This window comes from Podarcis vaucheri (genome assembly GCF_965113315.1).
Source record: "Podarcis vaucheri genome assembly, chromosome: 4".
Classification (NCBI taxonomy): domain Eukaryota; kingdom Metazoa; phylum Chordata; class Lepidosauria; order Squamata; family Lacertidae; genus Podarcis; species Podarcis vaucheri.
In genome coordinates, this window is record NC_138762.1 from 97,795,899 (window position 1) to 97,811,227 (window position 15,329).

Here is a 15,329-nt window from a genome sequence, read left to right on the forward strand (position 1 = left end):
TTCCCACCGGTGTTAGCTTGTGTCAGCTTACCCAAAGGGGTGCCCATTGATGACTAACCAAGAAGAATCCTTGACGTGCTTCACAACAGTTGGGCAATCCATTTAGTTGTCAGCAGGTATGAGAGTGATAACTTTCTCCAATTCTGAGATCACCATTAATTTCTATCAGTGATAGAGAGTAAACGCACTACAGGTCATGTCTAAATATGAAAGTTGTATGTGTCCAGAGCAGCTGTCTACCAGCTCCATCTGGTCTACAGGCTGAGACCCATCTGCCCACAGACTGTCTCACCAGAGTGGTGCCTGCTCTGATTATCTCCCGCTTGGACTACTGCAATGCACTCTACATGGGGCTACCTTTGAAGGTGACCCGGAAACTACAACTAATTCAGAATGCGGCAGCAAGACTGGTGACTGGGAATTTGTTGAGACCATATAACACCAGTCCTGAAAGACCTACTTTGGCTCCCAGTACGTTTCCAAGCACAAGTCAAAGTTTTGGTGCTGACCTTTAAAGCCCAAAACGGCCTTGGCCCAGTATACCTGAAGGAGCGTTTCTGCCCCCATCATTCAGCCCAGACACTGAGGTCCAGTTCTGAGGGCCTTCTGGTAGTTCCCTCACTGTGAGAAGTGAGGTTACAGAGAACCAGGCAGAAGGCCTTCTCAGTAGTGGCGCCCGCCCTGTGGAATGCCCTCCCATCAGATGTCAAGGAAATAAACAACTACTTGACTTTTAGAAGATATCTGAAGGCAGCCCTGTTTTGGGAAGTTTTTAATGTTTGCTGTTTTATCGTTTTTAATATTCTGTTGGGAACCACCCAGAGTGGCTGGGGAAATCCAGCCAGATGGATGGGGTATAAATAATACAATTATTATTATTATTATTATTATTATTATTATTATTAATAATAATAATTGTGAGTGAGGTTTTGTGCAACACAATCATGCCCATATATATATATATATATATATATATATATATATATATATATAGTGATGAACCTTCATTTTCAACGTTAGCATGAAGTTCAAAGGTCAAAGCTGAGCCTTGAGGGGCAAATCACTACAGTTACATTTTGATAATGTAATCCACTGTGGGCAATTTCTACATTGCATCAGTCTCAATTTAACTTAGATTTTTGTTTTACAATGATACATTTCTTGTGATTTAATTTAACATCAGACGTATAGCTGCTTTTAGAAATATGTCATTTGCATATTTTAATGCAAAAATGCATCTACTAATAAATAATAATGAACAATCTTTAGACTGGCCCGAAATATTCTTCAGTACTAAGAAGATTTGCATGCATTGGTTCAACAGCGTTAAATATGAAATCATTTCATCATAAATTGATTCCAAGGTGATGTGGCTACTCATGAGAGCAGAAAGCAAGAGACATTTCAGACTTCTTCCTGTAAGGAAAACTCAGACATATCTTGCTATATCAGGTCATAAAAACAACATATTTTCCTTACCTGAATCAATTTGATATTGTAGCTTTTAGAATGCTAACAAAAATGTTAGGTATCTGTGAGGCTGCTGAATGTGCTGTTTTAACGTGTTTTGACAGGATAATCCTGGCTTTATGCAACTGATGTCAGTGTAATAGATACCAAAATGAAAAACCCTGAGAATCGAATGGAGACTACCAAGAAATGATGTATGTGTTGGGAACATTTCTCAGTGCCGTTAGATGTTAGGTTTCTGTTGTTTAATATTAGCTCCCCCTGCCTCTTCTAAGGAATGGGAAAGCTATGGCCTGGATCCAAACTCCCACTTGAGAATTTGGGCCAGTCAGCAGTGTCTGTCTTCATACCACATTTACCCTGGAGGGTCCTCTAGAGCTTTTGAGAGAAGGGCATGAGGTTGCTGCAGCAGGAAGATGACTGGAGATCCAAGGCACAAATGGATGTTTATCCAAGCCAAGAAGTTTAATACAATTGCTGGGCTTCCAAAACATTGACAATTGCAATTGTTGCTTAAGTGACAACTGCTAAAAAATTAACTGCTTTAAAAAAAAATCCAAATCATTGAAAAATAGTAGCAGTAGTAATTAAATTTGGCACAATTTACAAGGATGCTACAGACCATCTGGCAGCTGATACAGATATCACTTTTGAATATTAGAGGAGTAAGCTACGGGTTTTCTTAAAAAGTTACTTCCATTGTTGAAAGATGGAAAATCCAAGGTCAGTTATTACCAGTCAATGAAAGAATCCTCAGCTTTAATTCTGAGACTGATATATTGTGAAACCATCAAGGAGAGGGAAAAGAGTAATTCAGCTCGACAGAAACATTCTTCAACATATTATTATCATTATCATACATACATATGTACGTGCGTACATACATACAGTGGTTACAGACACTTCAGGTTACAGACTCTGCTAACCCAGAAATAGTACCTCGGGTTAAGAACTTTGCTTCAGGGTGAGAACAGAAATCGCGTGGTGGCAGCGTGAGGCCCCATTAGTTAAAGTGGTACCTCAGGTTAAGAACAGTTTCAGATTAAGAACGGACCTCCAGAACAAATTAAGTTCTTAACCCGAGGTACCACTGTACACACATGCCCTGCCCATCTGGTTGGGTTTCCCCAGTCACTCTGGACCGTTCAGGAGTCCTATACCTTTACCTTTTATAGGTGGAAGCATTTTAAAGAAAATAGTTTTGTTTCATCATACCAGAGTCCAGAAAGCACTGGAGACTAAACCAAGCAAAATGTGTAAGAGAATGCACCGTTATTATACTCAATTACTTAAAGGCGTAATTTTCTTACACCAGCGTGACCACGTTCTGTATTCCTAACCCAGTCAAATTTGGCTTTCTGGATCTCATTATTACAATAAGATTTGACTAGGCAAAAAACCACACCAGCTGTGCTCTACACGTCAAACAAAAATCCAGGTACCAGGACTATCAAAACAGGTATCAACAGTTTGTAGCCCAAGGTCTTGTATTCTGCAGTACCATGGCAGCCTTTTAGAGGAATGCCTGGTCTTGCGTTGTGCTGCAGTGCCACCACTGCAGATGGCCAAAGGGTGGTACTGCAGACCTTGAGTTGAGCAGGGAGCAAGTGGCACAACGGCCCAATGAGGTTCCACCAGGTTGTCCAAAGCTCTTGCCTCTGGACCTTGATATGCAACTGATTGTTCAGGCAAACTGAGGTGCTCCTGGATTGCTCAACCCCTGCTTGCCTTCCAACCACCAGCAACGGACACATAAAATTAAAGTTTATTGGTTTCGTCTCATGATCTAGGAGCCTTGAGTAGCCCTTTTATGAACTGCAGTGACATGAGTTGTGGTTTGAACCCGGGCTTCTCACACAGGTTTGTTGTAATTTACAGATCTTCCACAAGTCTAAGCAAGGCATCTGAATTTCAAACATTTTGGTGATTATTACGGTCTTCAGTTACCTTTACTTACATTCAGAAACATGGTTTTTTTAACAAGGAAAAGATTTTAGCTCTTTGAAAACCTTTACAATGAGTAATTCAAAGTACATTGGGCCTTTCCAAAATCTAAGGTATTGATCCCGGGGATGGTAGAATCTGTCAATTTTCATTTTTTGCACTTGCTCATTTTTCCAATCCACATTTCCACATCAGTTTGCTAACTTTTTTTTGAAAGAAAGAAAAAAGTCCTCATGAAAATTCATCATTTCAGTGTGAATTTTTCCTAATATATACACATTTTTGACCAGCAATTTTCACTTACAATGATTTTTTAATGCACTAAACATTTTTGCCCACATCACTTAGCTGATGAACTGCATTGCAAAATTCAGATAAATGCAATTTTCAAAGGATGGCCATGTTGCAATTTGCATATCATTTCAGGTAGTGCAAATTAGGTAGGTTCACCTTTAAATTCAAACTGAATCTAATTTCTCTCCTAGTTGATCCTCAAAGGGCTCGTCGGGGACAGATATAACAAAAATGGAAAAATGTTAATCCTCTGAAGTACTTGCAAGCACGTTAGGTTTCAACAGGATGCCCATGACCCTTTAAGTGCTATAATAGTGTTGAGGTGCATAGTATGGATAATTCTGGGGGTTCCAGATCAAAACTTGCCTCCCCCACTGTTCCAGAGGATGTCAACCCAGAGGAAAGGGCTTAAATGAGTAGCAATCAAACCAAAAGGCGAAGGAATGGCCAACACTCCTATTTAAGGTCTTCTACCTATGAAGGGACGCGGGTGGCGCTGTGGGTAAAAGCCTCAGCGCCTAGGGCTTGCCGATCGAAAGGTCGGCGGTTCGAATCCCCGCGGCGGGGTGCGCTCCCGCTGATCGGTCCCAGCGCCTGCCAACCTAGCAGTTCGAAAGCACCCCCGGGTGCAAGTAGATAAATAGGTACCGCTTACCAGCGGGAAGGTAAACGGCGTTCCGTGTGCTGCGCTGGCTCGCCAGATGCAGCGTTGTCACGCTGGCCACGTGACCCGGAGGTGTCTCCGGACAGCGCTGGCCCCCGGCCTATAGATGTGAGATGGGCGCACAAACCCCAGAGTCTGTCAAGACTGGCCCGTTCGGGCAGGGGTACCTTTACCTTTACCTATGATAAATGCCGCTCCCAGTACACCTAATCCCTGAAGATATTTCTCGTTGGCTCAAAGAAGAGGAAGTTGGGAGTTTCTGTGCCAGGTACAATTTATAGAAACACCCTTCGTTTTCACTTAGGTGTGTGTCCATGTGTTTATGATGGCAAAACTCTTAGAGACAATGGGGCACATCTTACCACTTCATGCTACAGGTAGGGGTTGCGTCATCATATAAAATAGCTCCACATAAAATAGCAGATATCTGTTTCTAGCCTAGCCAATCTCCTTGATATGAACAAATTTTCTATGTTCAGTCCCCTCCCCCCATATGGAAGAACAGTGGTACAGTCGAGACACAGATAACAATTGCAATTATGTGTAAAAGACCTTTAAGAGAAACAAGAACACAATATGGATTTAAAATTATTGTATTTTCAAATAAGTTTGGCTTGAAATCCAGTAAGGCACAATAAATGCAAACAATGCATTGATAACTTGACCAGAGAGAATTTTCTGTGTATCAACGTTGGCAAAACATTGCGATTAAATGCTTACTAAAGAGGAAAGGGAAGTTATTTTAACACGTGTGCGCTGACAGCCACACAAAATATTACAACATTCTTTTGTATAGACTTCCATCATTCAACAGATGCTTGAATAGCATCGCCATGGTTGTTATTCTTTACACGAAACTTGAGCTAGGAATGTTTGGCCAGTAACTGTATTTCCCGTGATGTGTGGCTGATGACGAATATTTGCAACACCCCCACACACCAAGACCCACTGCCAATTAGCACAAATATCACAACCCCAGGGGTACTTAGCCTTACCTAGGGACTGCGCCTTCAGTCGGTGGTTGACTACAGCACCAGAAAAGTGTACATGTAGCTGCTTTGTAAGACAGCAGCCTGTAACCCACTGTCAACTGGTAAGAATTCAACGTCCTTGGTGCTTCCCTATATTTCTAATTAGGTGCTAGCAGATGTGTGGTGCAAACCATCCCTACTAGTTGACAGCCTATTACAGTGGCTGAATTCCCACTATTCTTGTCTAGGCATGGGATATCTTTTCCTGTGTCTTTCCCCCGTGCCAATCTAGGAATGTAGCCACAACACAGCCACATAGGTGCACAGCCGCCCCAATAATTAGACAGCACACTTGTTGGTGCCACAGCTGCACTGATTTTGGGCAAGACTGTGTCTATTTGGGGTAAGATCTCACCCCAAATGGGCACGATCTTGCCCCAAATTGGCACTGATGGCGGTGGAGGTGGCAGGCCAGGTGGCGGCAGGAGTGGCAAAGCAGAACTTTCCATTTCTCCTCATGAGGTGAAACAGGACACACCACCCCTGCAATAGGCAGGATTCTTGCAGAAGGACCATACTAACATAACAACCACCATTTCAGCCCAGACTCCAACTCTTGGATGGTTCTTCCCACAATATTCCTCCATTCCAAGGATAGCTTGGGAGGAAGGTACGGAAAGCCCACTCCTGACCAGTAACTGTGAACTGGTCAGGACAACGAAACGTGCAACCTGGAAAGCCACATGAAAAGCACTGTAAGGTTTGTTAAGTAGCCATTTTCCTAAAACCCAGCCGTAGTGATATGTCTCATAATCTCCTGATTTATTGCTCTGAAAGTGTCTATTGTAGGCATATAAAGGCAAACTAGGTATTGGGGGAGTTTCTTGTATGCCTAAGCTTCCTGAAAATGAAAACTGCCAACTGTTTGTGTTGCGTTTCTGTTTGGGATATCATTGCCCACTTAAAACAAGTTTAAAAGACAAGGAAGCGGAGAACTCCCCTCCAGAGAAATAACTTTGGTCTGGTATAAAATGGATGCAGCTAAGGATTTGCAAATCTGCATTTGTTAGGCCAAGTAGAACGTCTTCATTTGCCTTCCTTCAATATGCAAAGCTAAAAATAATACATTCTTTATTTCCAACCTGAGAAATTTCAAAGCGGGAGGTGTCCTGCACCGGTGGTTCAAACGTATCTACAGTAGTAAACAAGCAAACAGTGTATGTATTTGTGTGCTTCATTTCTGTATAGAAGGCCTGTATGATTTGTGACCCATCGAGCCAAGTGCAGCCCACCAGGAGAGCCACTTAGGAGGGCCTGTCAGGTGGTCAAGGAGGGCATGAACAGCTGGCCAACTGCGTTCTGTTTCAATGTGCTACAAATTGCGCAAGACCTTCTTTGCAGCATTCAACTACACTCTGAAACGACGGGTTCATGTTTAAAGGGACTTCTGCCAGTGCAGTGATGCCACAGGCGGCCTTTGGTCAGAGCTCTAACCCTGACTGAAAGTAATGCTCATGCAGGAGAAAACTTAAGCATTGCCACAACAGCGCCATTCTTTCCAGCACAGCACCACTGTATCAAGAGCATCTTTATGTAGCAACCTACGAATCCAGGAAATACGATCAGGAGTGAAATCTTTCTGTGCAGTACTCCTGGCGTCAAGGCACTTTTATGGGAGTTGAGAAAAATCAGGATTTCCCGGGTCTCGGTTGCCCAGCATAGAATATGGCTATACATATTCTGGGGCAATCTTCTGCTGCTAATTCCACAGGATCAAGCAGTTACAAAGAGAAATTCAAAATGTACTGTCTTTTTAAAAAAATATTGAACTGCACTACATTCAAATGCAAGGAACAGGAGTAATGCAAAACTCCCCCTCCCCCAAAATATAACAAGTAGCTATTCAGTGCAAAAACAGTCTTTTCAATTAAGAGCAATATTTGGTTTACATCGTATTAGCATTACATTCTGCTAAAAAACAAAATCCAGCACCCATAATTGCTTGGGATCATAGTGCAGTCTCAAAAATAATTAATCCTTGTGAATCATCGGCTGAGGAGTTGGTGGCTGCTTGGCCGTTTGGAATAACTTCAGGGTAAGTCTTCTTAAAATAAACCTAGAGAGGAGGGGAAAGTTCTATGTTAGTTTCATAAAACAGCTTGTTCTACATACTGCAACGAAAGGATGCATATCAATGGGAGAAGGACACAGCTGTAATACATATATTTTCCTTTAAAATTAGCAAAACTGTCTTCTGCTCTTCCAACAACTTGCAGCCAAGCTGCGGTGCATCAACATACATGCCTGCTATTCCCACTCAAAGTGCTAATAATTCAGATCAACTGATAACTTTATCATTTGACATTAAGCAGATAAATAAAATCCTTTTACCGGCTCAGAAATGGAGATAAATTAAAAACAGGGCGACAAAGCAGCTTCAAAATCTAGTGTCTGCACAAGGGCTTTTCATTTTCACACATAAAAATAAGCACAATGGATTTGGATGTTAATATCAAGGTTGTAATCCCTGCATTTTACAAACTATGATTGACAACCATTGAAACTTCGGGATGTACGTATGAAAGATCCCAGCGTTTAATTTGCGCCGTGGAGGAGTCATAGAGCCTTATAGAAATGTGATCTGGGGATAGGGTGCCACAATAATGAAAGGGAAAGGGAGAGCTGTAACAAAGCCTCCACCAAGCAACTTCTCTAAAATGTAAGATGATACCAAATAATAGGACAGTTCTTTGCCGAGCCTTTGAGTTCTTGAATTCTACCAATTTCTAGCTGAGCTGCCAGAGATACAGGTTTCCTGATAAATGTATAATCAGAACATAAAGGAAATGAAATGCTGTCAAGTTTCACTGTTCCACAATCATCAGTTTTTAGTAGCTGTATCATATCTCTGCTCCCTGACAGATGCGTGTAACAAAATGAAATAATGTCAAGACTTGTGTGCTCTTATCGGAAAATGTGTTTGGGTGAAAAAGGACTTCAAAATGTATTTTCCCCCCAAAGAAGAATGTGAAAAAGTTTTGTTTGAGCCTTTAAAACACACACAAAATATACTATCTTCCCCGAGGCTGACATGTGTCATGAGTTAGGCCTAATATTCATGCTGCCATGAAATGAGAGCATGAAACCCTAATCTTTCGTAATTTGAGTTGTTTGGGTATGTTCCAGTAAAGCTGTTAATAAATCGTTCTTTTAATTTACATAGAAAGGCCACCATCCAGTGAACGCTCTTATATGTAAGCCAATCTTTGCCAACCTTTGCCTCCAAAGTAGAGCTGGTGAGAGTTATAGCTCAGAAAACGACAACATGTTGGTGAAGGTATATATATATATATATATATATATATATATATATATATATATATATATATTTGCTTTCGTATATATATATATGCAGGTTTTGGTGTCTTCGGGTGTCTTCCCGTGTAAGAGTCGGGGTGTCTTACACGGGAAGACACCCGAAGACACCAAAACCTGCATTCCTGTACCCGTGAAAATCTACGAAAGCATATATATATATATATATATATATATATATATATATATGCACGCACAATGAACTCCTCTTGCATGCTATGGGAATTTCACGTTCTAAGATGCAACACACCTACAACGGAAATGGCTTTTGAACACCCCTGGTTGCCAATTTATTATCAGACAGGGCTCCTGTTCTTAAGAACTGTGCAGAAATTCAACAGAAGACACTTTCCTTATCACAGGTTCCCCCAATGTGATGTTTCCACAAAAAGAGTTGGCAACTCCAGTTAAAAAAATACAATCTCTTGGGGTTCTGTGGAGAGAAATCCAGTGCCTACCATGGAGCTTTTATAATTTCAGGCTCAAATGATACAAGTAGTAGCCAGGGTCTACCAAGAGTACTGGTGTATCAGAACCACAGAGAGTACTGTTGTATGGGTTACCAGGCCCAGAGCCCAGACTCTGAGCTTTCATTTCATTTCATTTCATTTTAAAGCAAGTCACTAGCCCTCAAAGAAAGAATATTCCAAGGTGAAATCTACAGGTAACCTAAGTGATTTCTGCGAGATAAGCGTTCATAGCTGCTCCCACCGTTTTAGGCATGTGACGTCAGAGCTGTGACTATTCATAGAATCATAGAATCATAGAGTTGGAAGAGACCACAAGGGCCATCGAGTCCAACCCCCTGCCAAGCAGGAAACACCATCAGAGCATTCCTGACATATGGTTGTCAAGCCTCTGCTTAAAGACCTCCAAAGAAGGAGACTCCACCACACTCCTTGGCAGCAAATTCCACTGTCGAACAGCTCTTACTGTTCTATTGCAACACTTTTTTTGTGCACCAGGCTACAGGAATCTGTAGCGTCTTAAAGAGCTGCTATTTCCCCCTACCCTTTAGTGCACTTTCCCTACTTCAGTCTCATATTCTAGTCTCCTGGGAATTTCTGTCCTTTGCTCTTCCTTTTATCCTAGCAATCAGGATGCCTCTTTCCTATAGTGGAAAGATCCACTACGAGATCAGATGCTCCCTAGAAGTTGTTTTTTAGGGGTAGGAAAGAACTAACTTGTTACTCTCCAACACCTTTTGCTGAGTAAGTTCCGAAGACCTGGGACCGAACGAAAAACGTGGTGCTCCCACCACACCTTGACTCTTTGGCCCCTCCCCACTTTGTAACCACACTGTATATAACTCCTCCCCCTCTTGCATCATTGGCTGCTGGCTGCAATGGCGTGGCAACAGCAGAAGATGCATTTTAAGATAGTATTTTAACCCAAGGTGAAAAAGTGAGCTTCCTTTAAGAATGTTAATAGTGAGACTCTGCCACATTACCCTAGGACAGAATGAAAGCAGCAGCAGCAGCCTTTCAGCCCTCGCTGAAAGCATCTCGGGGTGGAAAGAAAAAGCATTTAGTTGAGTTAGAGTCTTAATACTGCAAGATATATGAGCGAGAGATCCCTGGCACTTCAAAGAAACGAGGATACTATGAAATAAAGATCACAATGACTACATTAAAAACACTTTTAAAAGGTGTTACTCGCAGTAGCTGAAATTTTAATCTTTGCTCAACATACCTACACAGAATCAAAGCTTTGGGAGGAACCACAGGGCTTGCCTGGTTCAGCTTTCCAAGCACTGAACCAAAAATTCAACCCAGATCCCTTTCTATACTTTTTCAATAAGCCTCTGGTTGCAGCAATTTCAGAGCTTCTCCAGAAGAGCTGTTTGTTTGCTTAATGACACTCTATCTACTCTCCGTTCATCAAAACCTCCTCCTTCTTTCCTCTTATTTAAAAGAGGGCCATAGTTAAAGAACGGGGATCAAGGATGACCAGTTGAAACCAAGAGTTGAAACCCTAACCCATCCAGTACACCCAATAATGTGGCAAATGGAGAGTTGGGGTAGGGTAGCAATTTGCTTCTCTCCCGCTCCTCCTGCATGAAAACAATTGCCTCATTCCCTCACGTTGTGGGGTCAGCCCTGGCTACTGTAAATAGCCATTTACCTGGCTATCTGTGGTGAATAAAAGTGATTTACTGTTGCCGAGGTTGGGAAACATTTGTCATATTTGGAAGAGTCTATTAGCTCCCCTCCCCCACCCGCTGCCTTTTCCAGGCCAAATATTTTATATGAATGAGTACACAAGCAGGCCAGGAAGGATTTTATTGCGCTTATGTGCAAGGCAGCAAAAACAAAATATCATTAGAGGTTGGGAAATGGATTCAATGTGGAGTTGCTGTGGTTTTTGCACAAAGAATCAGAGGAAAAACTAGTGCTTTAAAGAATGCTATATATTCACATTGGATATGGAGTTTTCTTGTAGCTTGCAAAGCACATGCATAAACTGCAGATTTGCTGGACAAAAAAAAGCATGGGCTCTAGGAGCACGGTGAATCTTCATCGCAACCCCGGCTTCAATTTGCAACACGGTGGTCAGGGAAAAGCACAGCGTGTCTAGGACTAGAGTATGTATTATCTTCCCCGCAGATATAAAAACAAACAATCCCAAGCATAGTTGTTGTCTGCAATGGCAGCGTGTCATTTTCAGCTCTGGGTATATATTACTCTAAATCCCAGTAATAAAGCGCTGAAAAACAAGAGTTTATAACTGAAAAGCCACGAGACCTTTAACTATAGTGGAGAGGATGGGGTTTTCTGAAATACTGAATGTGCTAACTGGTGAAAAGTAAATTGTTGAGACAAACTTAATTACAACATTTTAGCAGGGGTAGGGAGAGGCGGAGAAGAGCCTTACCTGTTTTGCTGTTTCCATTATGGATGCAGCTTCGGCCTTGCCCACTTGTTGAACCATCTTGTAAAACAGGCTCTCCTTATTTTGGAGCAAAATGTACGGCTCATCATATTCTTTCAGACGTCCTGAATCCAAAACCTGATGAGTCAGCGGAAAGCAAGCCAGTTAACAACAGGTGAAGTTTGGCAACAACAAAAACAAGTACTATGATTTCACATGCGCATGAATTTTATGGCCCGAGAGCTGAATGCTCCAGATTCACTTTCAACAGGAAAAGTAAATTAGTGCTGTAAACTACTGTTTAGCAGCATACCGTAACTTACCATTATTTAGTTGTTATATGTGAAGGTTCTACAGTGGGAGGCTTTGAGGAAGGACTATTCCAGCCCAGAATCCTGCTCTCACAATAGCCAGAGGTGGGGAACTGGGGCTACAAGCAGGATGCAATTGCAATGGCCTGCTGCTACTCATTTCACCCCCATTTCCGCCCTAATTTTAATGTAAAATTATTTTTTTTAAAAAAATAGAGTATATACTGCAAGAGCCAAACTACTAGATATATGTCATTAAGGCACTCATGTAGTGAAAAAAAGGTAAAGGGTAAAGGATCCCTGGACAGTTAAGTCCAGTCAAAGGCGACTATGGGGTTGCGGCGTTCATCTTGCTTTCAGGGCGAAGGAGCTGGTGTTTGTCCACAAACAGCTTTTCGGGTCATGTGGCCAGCATGACTAAACTGCTTCTGGCAAAACGGGACACTGTGAGGGAAGCCAGAGTGCACGGAAACGTCGTTTACCTTCCCACCACAGCAGTAACTATTTATCTACTTGCACTGGTGTGCTTTCAAACTGCTAGGTTGGCAGGAGCTGGGACAGAGCAATGGGAGCTCACTCCGTCACGTTGATTCGAACCGCTGACCTACTGACTGGCAAGCCCAAGAGGCTCAGTGGTTTAGACCACAGAGCCACCCAATGGCTGACACAACAGAAATGCCAGCATCTGAAATCTTTTGACTTCCTCAATCCATTGCAGTAGACATTGGCCTACTCCTAAGTGGGCTTGGGGAACAATCCTATACACAAGAAGCTGGCATAAAGCAGCCCAGCAGTAAGTTAAGCCAATATAAAGTTTCGCTAGTTCCAAAGTCCATTTAGGGGCAGGCCTAAGCTTGGCAAAGGAAAAGCAAGCCTGTAAAACAGCGTTTGAGTTATACCACACTTCTTGCCAGCTTAGCTTATCCAGATTTGCTAGCTCATATGTCTGAGCTGAATGAGTTTAGGATCCAGTCTAACTCCGCTTTTCTCTTCCTGCCCCCACCGCAGGGCTTATGACAGCTTAAAATCCACCAGACTCGGCTCAGTGGTGCAAACACGCCAGCAGAGCCAAACCGATGTTCCTGTTGGTTGGTTTGCACTGCGCTGACCTCCCTATTCAGTTCTTCCTCATAGAATCATAGAGTTGGAAGAGACCACAAGGGCCATCGAGTCCAACCCCCTGCCAAGCAGGAAACAACATCAGAGCACTCCTGACATATGGTTGTCAAGCCTCTGCTTAAAGACCTCCAAAGAAGGAGACTCCACCACACTCCTTGGCAGCAAATTCCTCCTGGTATGCAGTGACTCAGCTGCTGGGAGGTCAGGTGAATGCCACTTCAAATCTCTGTCCTGCTACTGGTGCGTTTTTCTCCACTAAATATGCTTTGGTCTGTAACCTGTATCTGTGTCATTTAGCTCAATAAATATCATACAACACTGCAAATATTCTCAACCTGTATTTTAACTTCTCACCACTGTTATCTCCTGTTTAACATATACAATGATACATTATCAATGTTATATATTCATTGCAATCTTTTATTTACTACAGTTAATCATAATTAAGAGAATCTTTCTTCAGAGTTTAAGGATAATTGAATCTTTCATGTACACACAGTATTGGCACAACAATTAAGATGTCCTATAATTCGGCATTTCAATGTGTAATTTTAAAGAAGGATAGCTCTTTATTGTGTAACCACTCCCTTTGAAATGAAAGAGGGGGAAATCTAGTCTATAAATATAGGCTTCACTCTTTTCTGTGAAGAGTTATATTTGCTTGGCCCCAAATAGAGCATAAAAAGTCTAACCCCCAGTCCATATATTTGCTTCTTTAAAAACAGGGTATGAAAAAAGATTTTAGGTGGCTGTATCAGCTGTCAGTTTCTGATCTTGCCCCTTCTAAGCTGTGCTTCAAGAACAGAACACCGTCCCAGACAAAAACAACTTCTAACCATCTTTTTTGTCTCATGCTAACTACATGGTCATGCAGTGCTACTTCTGACCCCCACAAAAAAGACTTTGAGATGCTGGAGGTCTTATCTACCTAGAACATGACACAGGGAAATGGCTGTAGGTTGCTTTTGGTACTGACAACTGCTACTGATCTGGGGAGACTCTTTTCGCTAACCTTACTTTGTTGCCTTCTTAAAATGAACACATATGAACCAGAGCATAATAAGAACAGATTGTGCTAAAAAGTGAATATCCCCACTTGTTTTCATACATTTTGCAAAAGGAAAAGTAAAAGTGAATCTGTTGTCAAGTAGAGATGGGAGACTGGTGTTCACGTGCGCAGTGACACACACTTTTCACTTTGAAATATGTAACATTCCTCAATCAAATATCAGATTAGAATATTTAAATGGCATGAGGCACAACCAGAAGCCATGACAAAATGGGTCGTTTGTTTGAAATGAACAGAAAACAAATGCAGTTTCTTATTTGTCTCCATTTTTATTACTGCTCTAGGATAACACGTTAGTTACAAGGATGTTAAAGTAAATAGCCAACAGTGTGCTACAAACATCTGCATTGAGAATTATGAATATTAAGCACGTTTGCTGATATTGCTTCATTAGTTTTGCCTTCCAAATCTGAGATTCAAAAGTATCCTGTTGGGGTTGGCAAAGACCAGGAGGATAGGAGAAGGATTTAGGATTGAAACCTGTTGAAGCAGAACCCAGGGAAGAGAACAGGTTTGCATAACACGTAATCCACCCAGTCAAATGCAGCCCAGCAAACATATCTCACGTGCAAATATATACTGAATATTTTAAGAATTTATATATAAAGACATCAAGTGGCTTCTAAGATTTGTTTCACACATGCCTCACTATCGTCATTACACCAGAAGGACAGTGCCACCATGTCACCAAAACAAAAGACTACAATCATTGCTACGCCTAACTCCAAAACAAAGCCTGGAGGACTGGTGGCTGAAATACGGATGCCATGATTCCACAAGTCGAATTGCCCTGAGACCCCCGGGTATAGGGCGGAATATAAATTCAGTAAATAAAATATAATCCAACATAGCTGGTGTTCTGAATCGCCTACTGTAAGTTTTTCAGAAAATGTGATCTGCCAGTTTCTCATTCTCCACTCCAAATGTTTGGCAACCCCCTCCCTCAATTTCACAGACCCACTCAAGTGGGCTTGATTTGGCTTGACAGATCACAAGTTATGCAGGTTCAGAATGAGCAGCACTGGAGGGCTGGGATGGAGCTGCAAAGATAAAAAATCCTGCTCAGCCCCCTCTTGAATTTCCCATGGCACCACCCACATGTCCTTCGGCTTTCTCCCTGGCTACTTGGGTTAGAAACTTGCTTTCAAATATAACCAAAAGATCAGACACATAAGGTGCTTAATTCTGCGGCAGCTCCCATGTTTATGCCGGCACCCCACAAAAAACGCAGGATACAAAAT

The 15,329-nt window shown here is 42.0% G+C and overlaps 1 protein-coding gene across 1 annotated transcript in view; it reads right to left on the reverse strand.

The window, feature by feature from the left end:
• Positions 1-4,949: 4,949 nt before the first annotated feature.
• The window catches only part of ABCC4 (ATP binding cassette subfamily C member 4 (PEL blood group)), a 153,355-nt gene continuing 142,975 nt past the window's right edge, over positions 4,950-15,329 (reverse strand). Inside the window, exons 30-31 of the mRNA XM_082218548.1 lie at positions 11,593-11,727; positions 4,950-7,459 (exon numbers count right to left, since the gene is read on the reverse strand). Of these exons, the coding sequence (XP_082074674.1) occupies positions 7,352-7,459; positions 11,593-11,727 (243 nt within the window). The 3' untranslated portion in view covers positions 4,950-7,351. The remainder of the gene's footprint in view (positions 7,460-11,592; positions 11,728-15,329) is intronic.